General features: G+C 37.8%; 1 protein-coding gene across 2 annotated transcripts in view; it reads right to left on the bottom strand.

Moving 5' to 3' along the window:
• The window catches only part of LOC103028444 (5-hydroxytryptamine receptor 2A), a 28,432-nt gene that overhangs the window by 8,363 nt on the left and 7,376 nt on the right, over positions 1-12,693 (bottom strand). The window contains exons 2-4 of one of the 2 annotated variants that reach the window (XM_022676229.2): positions 12,607-12,683; positions 6,257-6,389; positions 3,751-4,173 (exon numbers count right to left, since the gene is read on the bottom strand). In XM_022676229.2, coding sequence (XP_022531950.1) covers positions 3,751-4,054 — 304 coding nt within the window. In that variant the 5' untranslated portion in view covers positions 4,055-4,173; positions 6,257-6,389; positions 12,607-12,683. The remainder of the gene's footprint in view (positions 1-3,750; positions 4,174-6,256; positions 6,390-12,606; positions 12,684-12,693) is intronic. The other variant, XM_022676231.2, reaches the window with a different exon arrangement.

Genomic DNA, 12,693 nt, shown 5'->3' with positions numbered 1-12,693 from the left:
CTGTTTGACAAATAGCAAAAAATAAAACAACCATACAGGCACCAAGTGTTATTTTAATTTAAAAAAGCACCAATATGTATTATATATGCATATGGAATCACAAATTAAGGAAACAAGTCTAAGATCTGGCATCTCCTAATAGTGTTTATTAGGCAAAAATTTGCCCATCATGCAAATTGCCTTTTTCCACACTCTGGGTTGCCAGGCATTGAACACAATAATAGGCAACCAAACAGGCAATGATAGGTGGCAGTTGAAAGGCCCATTCGCACAGAGAACACATTTTTCAGATGTAATAAACATTCAGTTTTAAAGTACACCTATGTGATTTATTAGCTAACTTAGCTAGGTAATTTTACTATAGAACCAATGTCACAGTGAATGTGTGCCGCAATCGAAGCTAAAGGCGGTCCAACAAAATATTAGAGTGTGTTACCTTTTGGTGGTGACTGTTTTTTTGTCCAGGCAGTGTAAAATAATGATTATGTAGAAAAACTTTACAAAATAGTCATCCAAAGCGTTTGCAGTGTAAGGGTTTGGGAATGATAGACAGTTGGAGACCTGTTAATAAATATGATGTTATCTCCACAGAATGATTTAGCTCATCATTATTAACTACTAACAAGGTGTACATATTTATTTGGCCATTCTATTTTCCCCAGATGGGTAAAAATAATTTATATAGCTGCTGTAAAGGGGAAACAAATCTTCAGAGGCGAGCATGTCTGGTTTCTGCCCTGATTACCACCCACTGCACTGGGAGTAGTAATGCCTTCTACGATATACAGCTCTGGAAAAAAATAAGAAAGCACTTAAAAATGATGAGTTTCTTTGATTTTACCTAATTGAAAACCTCTGGAACATAAATAAGAGGAAGATGGATGACCACAAGCCATCAAACCAAGCTGAACTGCTTGAATTTTTGCACTAGGAGTGGCATAAAGTTATTCAAAAGCAGTGTGTATGACTGGTGGAGGAGAACATACCAAGATGCATGAAAACTGTGATTAAAAACCAGGGTTATTTCACCAAATATTGTTTTCTGAACTCTTAAAACTATATGAATATGAACTTGTTTTCTTTGCATTATTTGAAGTCTGAAAGCTCTACATCTTTTTTGTTTTCTGCAAATAAATGCTCTAAATTACAATATTTTCATTTGGAATATGGGAGAAATGTTGTCCGTAGTTTATAGAATAAAACAACAATGTTTATTTTACTCAAATATATACCTATAAATAGCAAAATCAGAGAAACTGAAACTGAAGTGGTCTCTTAATTTTTTCCAGAGCTGTATTTTTTTGTGGGGAATGTTAAATATCCACACTACTTCAGAAATATAATGTCCAATCCATATGGCACCCAAACCCTGATAACTCTCATCATGTCTTATGGTCAGCCTCACTCACAAGATAACTCACAATGTATACACATGTGGGCATTCCCAACTGTCCCCATGTTAAATTTACAAACTGGTATTTATGAGTTTTGACGTGCAAGTGTATGAAGTTCTGATAACTCTTTAATAGCTAACTGTATTTTGAAACACTATAAAATGTATTATGCAAAATGTGCTCATCACAGTGAAGAAAGAACACAAAACAAAAGGTTAAAGTGTACAACTCCCACACAGAGGATTGTTCAGTGTTGGACAGAGTAATAGAAAGTACACAAAGGTAAACTCCTACACCTTAATTTCATATTTCCAGTGCTTTTGAGTGGAGAGCACATTCAGCATAAACAGATTCATATCACCATATTCAATTAGTGTCCATGGAGATTAAACACTTAGAGTAGTCTTAGAGTACAGATGTATTCACCCGCATGCCACTGCCATCAGTTCATTTTCACCTTTTGCCCACTCTAAATGTGGGTCAGTGTGTAACTAAACTAAAAATGTAGCAACAGTGGAATCTTAAGAGAACGGAGCAGCAGCGAAATCCAGATATAGGTCATCGCTGAGAGACAAATACATTTGCTTGTTCAAACATGACAGTGATGGCCAAAAGGGGTACTTTACGCTCTCTCAAGACTAAAGAACTGACCCGAAACAGTAATGCGCACTTTCCTGCAGTTTGGACTTCAGTGGGATTTCTTATCACTGGGTCTACATTAGTATCTCTGGGTCAATATCAATATAATGCACTTTTTGTGTCCCCAGCATAGTTGTTTAAATTTCATACAAACACTGTGTAACAATACATCTATCAAAATTTACTATGAATGAACATATTATTATAAATATTGAGGAACTTTAACCTTCACGTTGATGCGTGAAAAATTGTTTGTTACGCTGTAACACAAATAACTCTTTAAAAAAACAGTCAGAATGTAATTGCATTTCAAAATACCTCCAAATACTCCCTCTAAAACTAGATTCACTACTTCATTATTGGTTGGTCTGATCAGCAATTTTAGTTAAATATATCATATAGCACACTGACGAACACTGTGATATCTGAGAAGTGAAATTAAGTTTATAGTATTTACAGAAAGTGTGCATTAATTCTTTAAACAAAATTAGGCAGGTGCATAAATTTGGGCACCCTTGTCGTTTTATTGATTTTAATACCTACTCTATCACTAATTATTGGAACACAACATTTGTTGGTTAAGCTCATTGACCCTTGACATCTCAGAGATTTCAGCTGTCAGTTTCCACTGTGAGGAACATAGTGAGGAAATGGAAGAACACAGACACAGTTCTAGTTAAGGCCTAAAGTGGCGACCAAGAAAAATCTCACATAATCAGAGGAGAAGGATGGTGAGACCAGCTCCAAAGACCTACAAAATCATCTTGCTGCAGATGGTGTCATTGTGCAGTTTTCCTTGCTACTCACAGTAAAATTTGGTGGTGAATCTATTATCAAGCTGTGGGGCTGTGTGATCAGTGCAGGTACTGGGAATCTTGTTAACGTTGAGGGTTGCATGTATTTCAGCAGATTCTTAAAAACAATGTTCTAGAATCAGTGAGTAAGTTAAAGCTGTACTGGGGCTGGATGCTTCAACCAGACAACAACCCTAAACTCTGCTTAAAATCTAAGTACAACGTGCTGGAATGATCATTTCAGATTATCTCAGTCCCCAGACCTAAACATTAAAAATCTGTTTGAAAATCTGTGGTGTGATTTAAAGCAGGCTGTTCATGCTCAGAAACCATTAAACCTGTTTTGTAAAGAAGAATGGTCCAAAATACCTTCAACCAGAAACCAGAATCTCATTGGAAGCTATAGGAAGCGTTTAGAGGCTGTTCTTTCAGCAAAAGGAAGATCTACTACAAATTGATGTAATTTTTCTGTTCCGGGTGCCCAAATTTACACACCTGTCTAATTTTGTTTAGATAATTTTTGCACACTTTCTGTAAATTCTATAAACTTAATTTACTTGGAGTTATATAACTTAATTTTGGAAGATTGATCCACACCCTTACTCCTCCCTCTCTCCAACCTATATAAACCGTCACTTCCTCTCTACCTGCGTGTCTAACAGCATCCACAGCAAAGCTGCCCTGAACACCTGCTCAATCATCTTTCACCCCCTTCTCTTTTCCTTCTCTTCCAGTCAAGGGCGTGGGGAAATACACATATATTTAAATAAATATATTTACCTGAAATTGCTGTTCCAAACAACCAACAATTTATAAAAGAAAATTATGAAAATTGATTGTGTTGAAAATTGATGTTGATTGTGCTCAAGTCCACTCTTCTCACTATTCAGTATGTTTAAAGTGCATGTGTCCACTCTACTCACTATTCAGTATGTTGAGCAAAGAAGCTGGCATGACCAGGACGCCCACAAGCATGTCTGCCACAGCCAGCGAGCGCAGGAAGAAGTTGGTGGCGTTCTGCAGCTTTTTCTCCAGGGACACTGCCAGTATCACCAAGATATTCCCACCAACGGTGAAGAAGATGAAGACCAGAATGATTAACGCAGGCCAGTTCTTCCCTTTAGCTGGGCAGTGGTCCATTGATCCCAGTGCTGAATAGTTGGATCTGAAATGGCTCTGGTTAAAGGAAATGGTACAGTGCGATGGAGCCGTCCCAGGATTGGCCATGTTAGTCTGTAACAGTTCTCTGCATCTGCCAGTGCTTCAGGAGGCCATGTGTGATCTGGGGTAAATGCTCTCTCTGGGTGGTCTGAGAGCTGCTTATTCTGCGTTTATGTGGTTCATACCTAAACAGAAAGCCATAGGGGTTGGATGAGCGACCATTAGAAAAGAACAAACACACATGCCTGTTCACAAATAAACAAACACGACAGGCTGCTTTTTTTTTGTCTGGCAATAGGCTGAGGAGTTCAGAAACAGGTTTTCCCTTAGATCAATCATTTATCACTGGAACTGACAAAGGCATTTTGTTGCTGCATCTAAACTCAGTTCTAATTTTTCTAAATGTACCAAACTTGTGTACAACCCTAAATCTGAAAAAATTGGGATGGGAAAGTATTTACCACATTGCAGTGCTGTGTGATGTTGCATCCCAGAAGTTTTCAAGCCTAGAGAAGTTAACACTATTTGTGCAAATGGTTAACACAAGGTTTAAGTGGCATTGGTGAATGTTAATCTATTGTAATTGTATTGCTTGACAAAAGTTTACCAAAGTAATATTTTCTATCAGATATTGTTGAATGATGATTCTTGACGCAGTGAACTCTGAGGGATCCTGATTATTATTGTAAATGTGGATAATTACTCTCTACTGAATGTAAGCCTACACAGACATCCCAAGCTGCAAAAAATTATGTCCGGGAGGTACCCCTGGACCTGGACCCAATTATCTTGTTTTAATTAGACTTACTGTCTCTACTGTCCAAGAAAGGCTTTTAGCGACAAGACTGTTAGTGAGATCAGGACGTTGGAGCACCATCATTCCAGAGAACACAGTTCTACTTCTCCACATCTAAAAGATGGGGGTTTTATATTCGAAAAAGATCGATCTGTGTTTCTGGAGCAGAATTTGATCACCAATCGTCTATCAGCTCGATAGGCAGATCACTGATTCATATCTTAGGCGGGGCCAAAGCTGGTGAGCTTGGGAGCCGTTATTGATATATGGTAGACTCTTGCAACTTCCGGGAGACTTGGGATGTCTGCCCTACACCTATCCCTATCCCTACACCCCAATTCTAACCTTCAAGAGTTATATTAAGGGTTAAATCTTAGTTGTAGGATAATATTAGGGTTAAAGTGAGGTTTTAGGGTTTATTCAGGGTTTAGTTGTTTAGTATTATGGTTAGATATTCAATTAATAGATATTCAGTCCCACGTTAGTTGCATGTTAGATGAGCATCAATGGGGCATCCATAATCGACCATCCAAGTAAAGTTATACCAAATTGTTGGTATTGTTGTAATGGTATTGCACTCTAGTGCGAGATTTCTTTTGAGGAAATCTTTGTTTTTAAGCATGTCAACATTTTTTTCAAATGCATTTGTTGACAAACTCGAGGTCCATTGCTCCTCAAAGACTCTTCTGTGAGCCTTCTGTAGATACTACTATGATTTGTACCAAATAAAAAGAGGTTCACCAGACAAAACACAAAATATCTTGGGTTCATACTGTCTGCAATTAAATAAAAGTCAAAGTAAATGATTTTTGTTTAGCATATTTCCTACTGCCCAAACTTTTTCTTATTTGAGCTTGTAAGTGTTAAGCAACTATACAGAATTTAAGAACCTTTAAACTAAAATGTTTCTCATATTAAACATCTCTATTACAAATATGGTTATTATAAACAAACCCATTTGAAGCACCTTATTTTTAAGTCTGTTTAATCTTGCCCAGAGATGACTGCTTATTAAAACATATGAAGTTACGGTTAGATTTTTAATTTGGCCACTATAGTGTCCCATAGTGTTTAAATTCATGGGTTGATCCAAGATCATGTCACGGCCAGGAGTGTATAGAATGGTCCTCCCTCTCCCTCTCTTCATAATGCCAGCCAATGTGGGTGTCCGCTAGCTTATATAACAGAACTGTCAGTGTTAATATTCTCCTCCAATCGTGTCCTGTTCATCTGATCTGTAATGATGCATTAGCAGTAGTTTGAAAAGGTGTAGTTGCCTGGCTTCATGTATTTCTGAGCTAATGGCTGGGAATTAAAATATGACTCATTTTGCATAAGAACAGCAACACTAACTAAACTCCAGGTTTAAGGGTTAATCTGTGTTCAGAAAATGGTCCTGGTTACAGGCAAATGTCTGCAGTCACAGAGTAATTATTGAATGCATGGGGTCCAAACAAAACAAACTCAATTACCTGATTAAACTACAAACCAAAGCAGTATCAAAGCCATGATTCCACACACATGTTCCATGTGCTTACTCAGAGTCAGCTCCTAATGACTTCCTCTTGTTTTGGTCTGCTTATTCCACATGTCAGCTTCTCCAATCTACATAAACAAACACAAGCACATAAGAAGAAGAATGAGTCAACTTGACATAAGAAATGAAAAAACACGGACAAATTAATCATTTTTGTCCTAAAAAATTACAATAACGATTCCCGAATAATCCCATCCCCACAAAAAGCAGGCATACCCACCACTTTTGCATAGCTCATGGGTCTCTACCACGAAAAAAGATCCACACACACTGAATGCAATATTTCTGCAGTATTATTAATGTTGTAGAACTTGTTCAGGTTGTAAATGTCCATTTTATTCCAGAGGTTTTCAATTTGGTAAAATCAAAGGAACTCATCATTATTATTATTATTATTATTATTATTATTATTATTATTATTATTATTATATCTCGATCAGGTATGTTGTGAGAAGAGTAAACACTAAAATGTACAGCAGGATAGGGGGTCATCTAGGACCAGGTATGTGAACGTCTTCTCTACAAAATAATTCACTTAAGAGACATCCACTAAAGGGCACCAGAGGTGGTGTTATAATAGTGGTTTACTCTATGGGTTCAAAAAATTTAATTTTAACTGGACAACTGTAATTTATCTGTCTGTAAAAATACCCTTTCCAATGCATTTAATTAAATATGCTCAAGTGACAGCCGTCACCTACAGTGTCATTTGTGGCTCTAAATGGTGTGATGGTGTAATAGCTCTGGGATCAGTAAATTAACTCTGACAGACGGGGGAAAAGGCTTTGGGCTCCAAAACACATGCACAGATGTTTTACTGTAGTGTCGCAAGAAACAGATCCGTTGTGATAGAGACACACTTCATTACGTAAAGCAGCCAGAATGCCTTCTTAACTTTCCAAGTGTTCTGAGCAGACAACCCCCTGAGAGGGCCCTGAGGGACAGGCCTAAAAGAAAAGTGCATTTAAGTATAAGTATACTCAACATGGAAAAGTACATACTTTAAGCATTAACTTTATATATACTTAAATACATAGAAATGTATCTTTTTTGACTACTACTACTGGCAATTTATATAGGAAGTATATTAAAAATTTTACATTTACAGTGACAGCACAGTATCTCTAAGCTTGTCCAGAAATGCATGTGAAAAGGGTGTCCATTAGAGGTTGTTCAATGCATATGCTACAATTTTTTTTTTACATTTTGCAGTTTGTTGTTTGCCCATATTTGGGCAATCTGGGTATAATATTGTTGTTTATTTTCATTTTTAAGATATCCCATTTCCTGGAGGTTCTTCTTCCAAGTTAGTCCAACTGGGAACCAGAAAGATTTGTCTAGTTCCTTGAGGGCCCAAACAACACATAAGGCAGCATTGATAGGCCCATGTGAGCCTGTAGAAGTTCTCCACTGGAAGGTGTGTGAAACCAGGGGAACTTAAGGATTTACGTGTGGAAAGCGCCAAGGAAGGAGATCAGAGTCCACCACACCAAGATCGAAGGATACCTCCAGGTAAGTTCAAAGTGCAAAATTTATTCAAAAAGTGTAATTAAAGAAAAAAAGAAAAATAAAGAATTAAAAAATACAATGCAAATTAAAGGACTATAATGCAACTTAGCATTGAACAGTAGCCCTACAAATAATTACTGTGCCTAGGCTTCAGGACAGTACTTCACTGAGCTTAGAACTAACTCTTCAGCAGTCAGTTACACAATGAGAAAAAAGCTCCCCCACTCTTCTTCAGGTTTATGGCGGTTGGCAACCAACGTATATGGAGCATTACCGCCAACATCTGGACTGGAGTGTGAGTCAGTTGTTTTTAATAAAAGAACTTAATTGTACAAAAGAAATAAAATAATAATAATAATAATAATAATAGTAATAATAAAATAATAACAATAATACACACATACTAAATTCTGCTAATTAGACCTGTGTCCCTTAAAAAACAACGTAAGTAATTGAAACAGATGTCACCTGAGCTTAGTTGCAGTACCTTCTGTAGACTAAACTGGACATGCTTTTGTTCCAACTGCACAGCTAGTCTTTGTCTTTCCCTGTTGTATTTGGGACACTGTATAAGTACATGCTCTATGGTCTCCTGGCTGTCACCACACTCACAAGTTCCATCAACATGTTTTCTTATCAAATACAGCGAGCTGTTGAGTGCCGTATGCCCAAGCGTCATTCTAGAGAAGACATCTTCTTCTTTTTTACATCTACCTGCACACCTGGCCCTGCCAACTTTATTTTGGATATTATAATACTGACGTCCAGTATGCCCAGTGTTCCAAAAGTTTTGCCACTTGTGAGATATTTTTGCTGTAATTATGCTTTTAATTTCAGCTTTGCTGTATGGTATCTGAATTTGTACAGTGGCTTCCTGTGTTGCTTGCTTAGTATACTGGTCTAGCTCCCCCACTCTAACTTACTGCCCCTTTAAATACTGGAATCCCCACCCCGGGCTAAACCAAATCTCAGCAGGTAAGTTAAAACATCCTAATTAAAGGCATACAAACATTAACATTTTCTACAATGTGCACATATTCTCAAACAGATTTAAAATGGCCATTACATCACAACATCTACCGGTAAGTGTTCTTTTTAATTAACTTAGTCTTTTTCTTTTACAGGTTCTTCACTCCAGCTCCCCTCTCTCCTGCACTGCCATGGGCCCTTCTGGCTAGTACAAGAAGAGGAACTGTAATGGCTGCCAGTCCTTTGGAACCCCCTTCTCAGGTAAGTATCTCCATGTGTTTGTTAAAACAATTGTCTTTACAGAACATTAAATGTCCCAGCAACAGCTTTGGTGATGAGGGAGACCTCTTACCTCATCACAGTAGTGATGGGCAGATGAAGCCTCATTGGGTGTATGGCACATTTCCCAAACTGTATCGACACTGTGTTGAAACTGTGTTGCTGTATCACTTAATGGCGACATCTGCTGGACTAAGAAAGTCATTGCAAGCAACTGCGCGAAGAAATGCATCGGTCACGTGGTTTTCCTTAAAATGATACGCGGTCTGACACAGGGGTTCGCCTTGTTTGCTCGGTGCATGCGCTGAAGTTTCAGTGTCGTCAGACCCATCGCTACCAAACGATACAGGAAGTGTATCGGTCACGTGGTTTTCCTTAACTTGATACGCGCACCGACACGGGGTTTCGCCTTGACAGCTCGGCGCATGTGTCGAGGTTTCAGGGTCGTCAGACCCATCACTACATCACAGAGCCCCATATCATAGCATTGGCTTGGTTGTCAACAGGTCAGATCTTACTTTCATTCACAACTAGGCAACAAATAAGGTGACACCTGATAAAACTACAGTGGCTTGCAAAAGTATTCATACCCCTTTTGTGGCAAGACATGAAAATTGCTGTTCACAGAGCCTTTCCATCGAACTTGGCTGAGCTTGAGCTGTTTTATAAAGAAGAATGAGCAAAAATCTCAGTCTCTAGATGCACAAAGCTGGTAGAGACAAACCCTAAATAACATATAGTTTTAATTCCAGTGAATGGTGGTTCTATTAAGTATTGATATAAGGGGGACTGAATAATTTTGCACGTCACACCTAAAAAAAAAAAAAAAAAAAATGTATCATTTTCATTGCACTTCACACTTTTTCAATACTTTGTGTTTGTCTATCACTTTACAAATCTCAATAAAATATAATATTTTAGTTTGTGGTTGTAAGGTGACAAAATGTAGAAAAATTCAAGGGGTATGAATAATTTTGCAAGCCAATGTATTACTAAAAGTATTACTTTATTATTATTTTTTAATATATTAATTAATATAATTATACAAATTTTATTACTAAATAAAAACAAGTTATTTTAGTCAGGCTTTTTTGTTCTTCGCCCTCCGGCAAGCATTCATTGGGGCTGATGATTCGATGCTTAGGAGAGGCCAAATTTCACTTAGTCACCTTTAATCTGCACCTCTTAAAATATGCACTGCTGGAGTGTGCAGAAACATGCCCAAGAGCCTGAGTAGAGCATTTAAATATTTTAATGCAAGCGTCACTAAGAATTAAGCTGAGTAGCTGAGGTGAGGTGTCCTTCACATTTAGAACATGTCTCTAAAAGACCTGGAGTTTATATTTATCAGGCATATTACAGAAAGTAAAGTCATCTGGGGACAGATCCCCTCTGGATGTGTAAAAGGAGAGCACAGAGGCCAGATCAGTCCAATATGTCCCCTGGAGCTGAAGTTCTCATGTGACTTTTAGAGGCATTACTGAAAAGCGAGATTATATTCCACGTCTTCACACAAAGCATCACATTGGACTAAGGTGCTGTCACTATGATCGGAGGATTGCCTCAATTTGAAACATAGATTTCATGGGTGTTGGCATCAGCAGCCGGAGTCCGAGAGAGCAGAAGTGCTCTTGCTCTTTTAGGGTGGGCAGATGGTGATTCCCTTTACCACTCCCGTTGTGGCTCCCATTTATTCTCTGAATTTCATACATAAATGTTTTTCTATCCCAACTTTTATTTGGAAAGTGTTGCAGGCCTGAAGTGTGCAAAAAAAAAAAAAAAAAAAAAGTTGACCAGACAAAACATAAAATATTGTGGGTTTATACTGTTTACAATGAAAAAAAAGTAAAAATTTTAAATTTACATGCTGTTCCAACATTTTTTCTGACTTGGCTTTTTCTTGCGTGCACATTCCTGTATTGGTGGCCCTGTCACTCACTGTATTGGTGACTAAACAAAACATTCAAACGGCTGTGAAAACAAAGAGCAAAGAACAGCACATGCAGAGTTGATTTGACTTCATTTTTTTGCTCTGGGTGCCTTTACTCCACTTCATCTCTCCATCGAAATTAGTTGCTTGTTGCTTTATTAATGTTTAACCTGTCAGATTTTGCACTTTTTAAAAATGTGCACTGAAAGCCTAATGAGGGTGTTTTTTTTTGTTTTTTTTTGGAAATTTATAATATATGTATAAAACTGTCTGTAAGAATGAGCATGTCCCCATCCCCTGCCCAGCTCAGTTACCGGCTTTATAATAAAGAGAAAGAAGTTGAAAATGTTGAAGACCCCCGAGAGTAGGCCCACATTAGATGATGGCTGGATGGCTGTGTTGTGGTCAAATGATATGTAGAGAGAGAGAGAATAAAAAGAAGCCGTGGGCACGTGGCCTCCAGTGACACTGAGAACACGTGTAATGAACTTGACAGGTGCAGAGAGAAGGCCCCCTCATTTTAACATCGCTGACTAAGGATTGTGACATTGATGAAGCAGGTAAGTGAACGGACATCAGCAGCAGTGAAGTTTGATCATAATGCTCAGAGGCAGATTACTTTAGACACAACCACTGTCCAAAATTAGCCTTGAAAAAGAGGCATTGTAATTAAACCTTATGAATGATAAGGGTCTTTTTATTGTCCACCCTCTAGAACTTCAGTCTTTTAAGTACAAGTCCAAATCAGAAACATTTGGGACAGTATGGAAAGTGCTAATAAAATTTCATTAACAATTATTTAATTGCAGATTTAATTGCAGTGTGAATACAAGGTATTTCATGTTTTGTCTGCTCAACACTTTATTTACTGTATTAATATACATCCATTCCTGCATCTCAGGCCCACAACATTCTCCAAAAAAAATAGGACGGGGCAAAAAAAGGCTGGAAAATAATTGGTAAATAAAAATAAATGGCCGCAACAGGAACGATTTGCAACAAAGTAACATAACTGGGTATTTCCAGCCTTTAGTTTCCCGTCTCACTACTTCTTTTAGAATGAGTTGGAGGGCTGAACAGCATCACTGTCCAGGCTACAGGTTACTTCACTGTTTCAAATCCACAATGATGTTCACGCCGGATTGACATCCTTCATCTCTCTATCTCTCTGTCTTTCTTTCATTATTAGCTAGTAACACAGTGCCCCCACCTTGCACAACATCTAGCACAAGGCATGTTGCTATGCTCATTGGTATCTTGTCATCAGAGCATTAGATTTACTGACTGCAATTACGATGTAAAGCGTATTTTAAGAAACATAACAAAACCTATTTTAAGACAACACACCAAGTCTGCCTTTAAGGCATATTATGCAATAACTGCTGCAACATCATTAGTAATTTAATCCTATTATTAAACAAATAATTAAGGTATACAGTCATGTGATGGGTGTCTGTCCAAGTTTTAAATTCTTTCACTATTTCACTTCTCTCCGGATGTAAAGCAATAAAACTGAGAATATGATGAAAAGGACAGATAAAAAGTCCTTGCCTTAAGAACATTTTGCTTGGGGGTTTTCGTGAACCATAAACACTTACTGTGCTTATTCCCTTTGACAAATCCAGACAGATCCAAGTCAGTCTTCTGTCCTGTAGCAGACTGTCTCTCGTTTTCTCTGTGAAAAG

The sequence above is a fragment of the Astyanax mexicanus genome, chromosome 17 (genome assembly GCF_023375975.1).
Source record: "Astyanax mexicanus isolate ESR-SI-001 chromosome 17, AstMex3_surface, whole genome shotgun sequence".
In the NCBI taxonomy this organism is placed as follows: domain Eukaryota; kingdom Metazoa; phylum Chordata; class Actinopteri; order Characiformes; family Acestrorhamphidae; genus Astyanax; species Astyanax mexicanus.
Note: the sequence above shows the minus strand (reverse complement) of the source record. Positions and strands in the feature narration are given on the sequence as shown.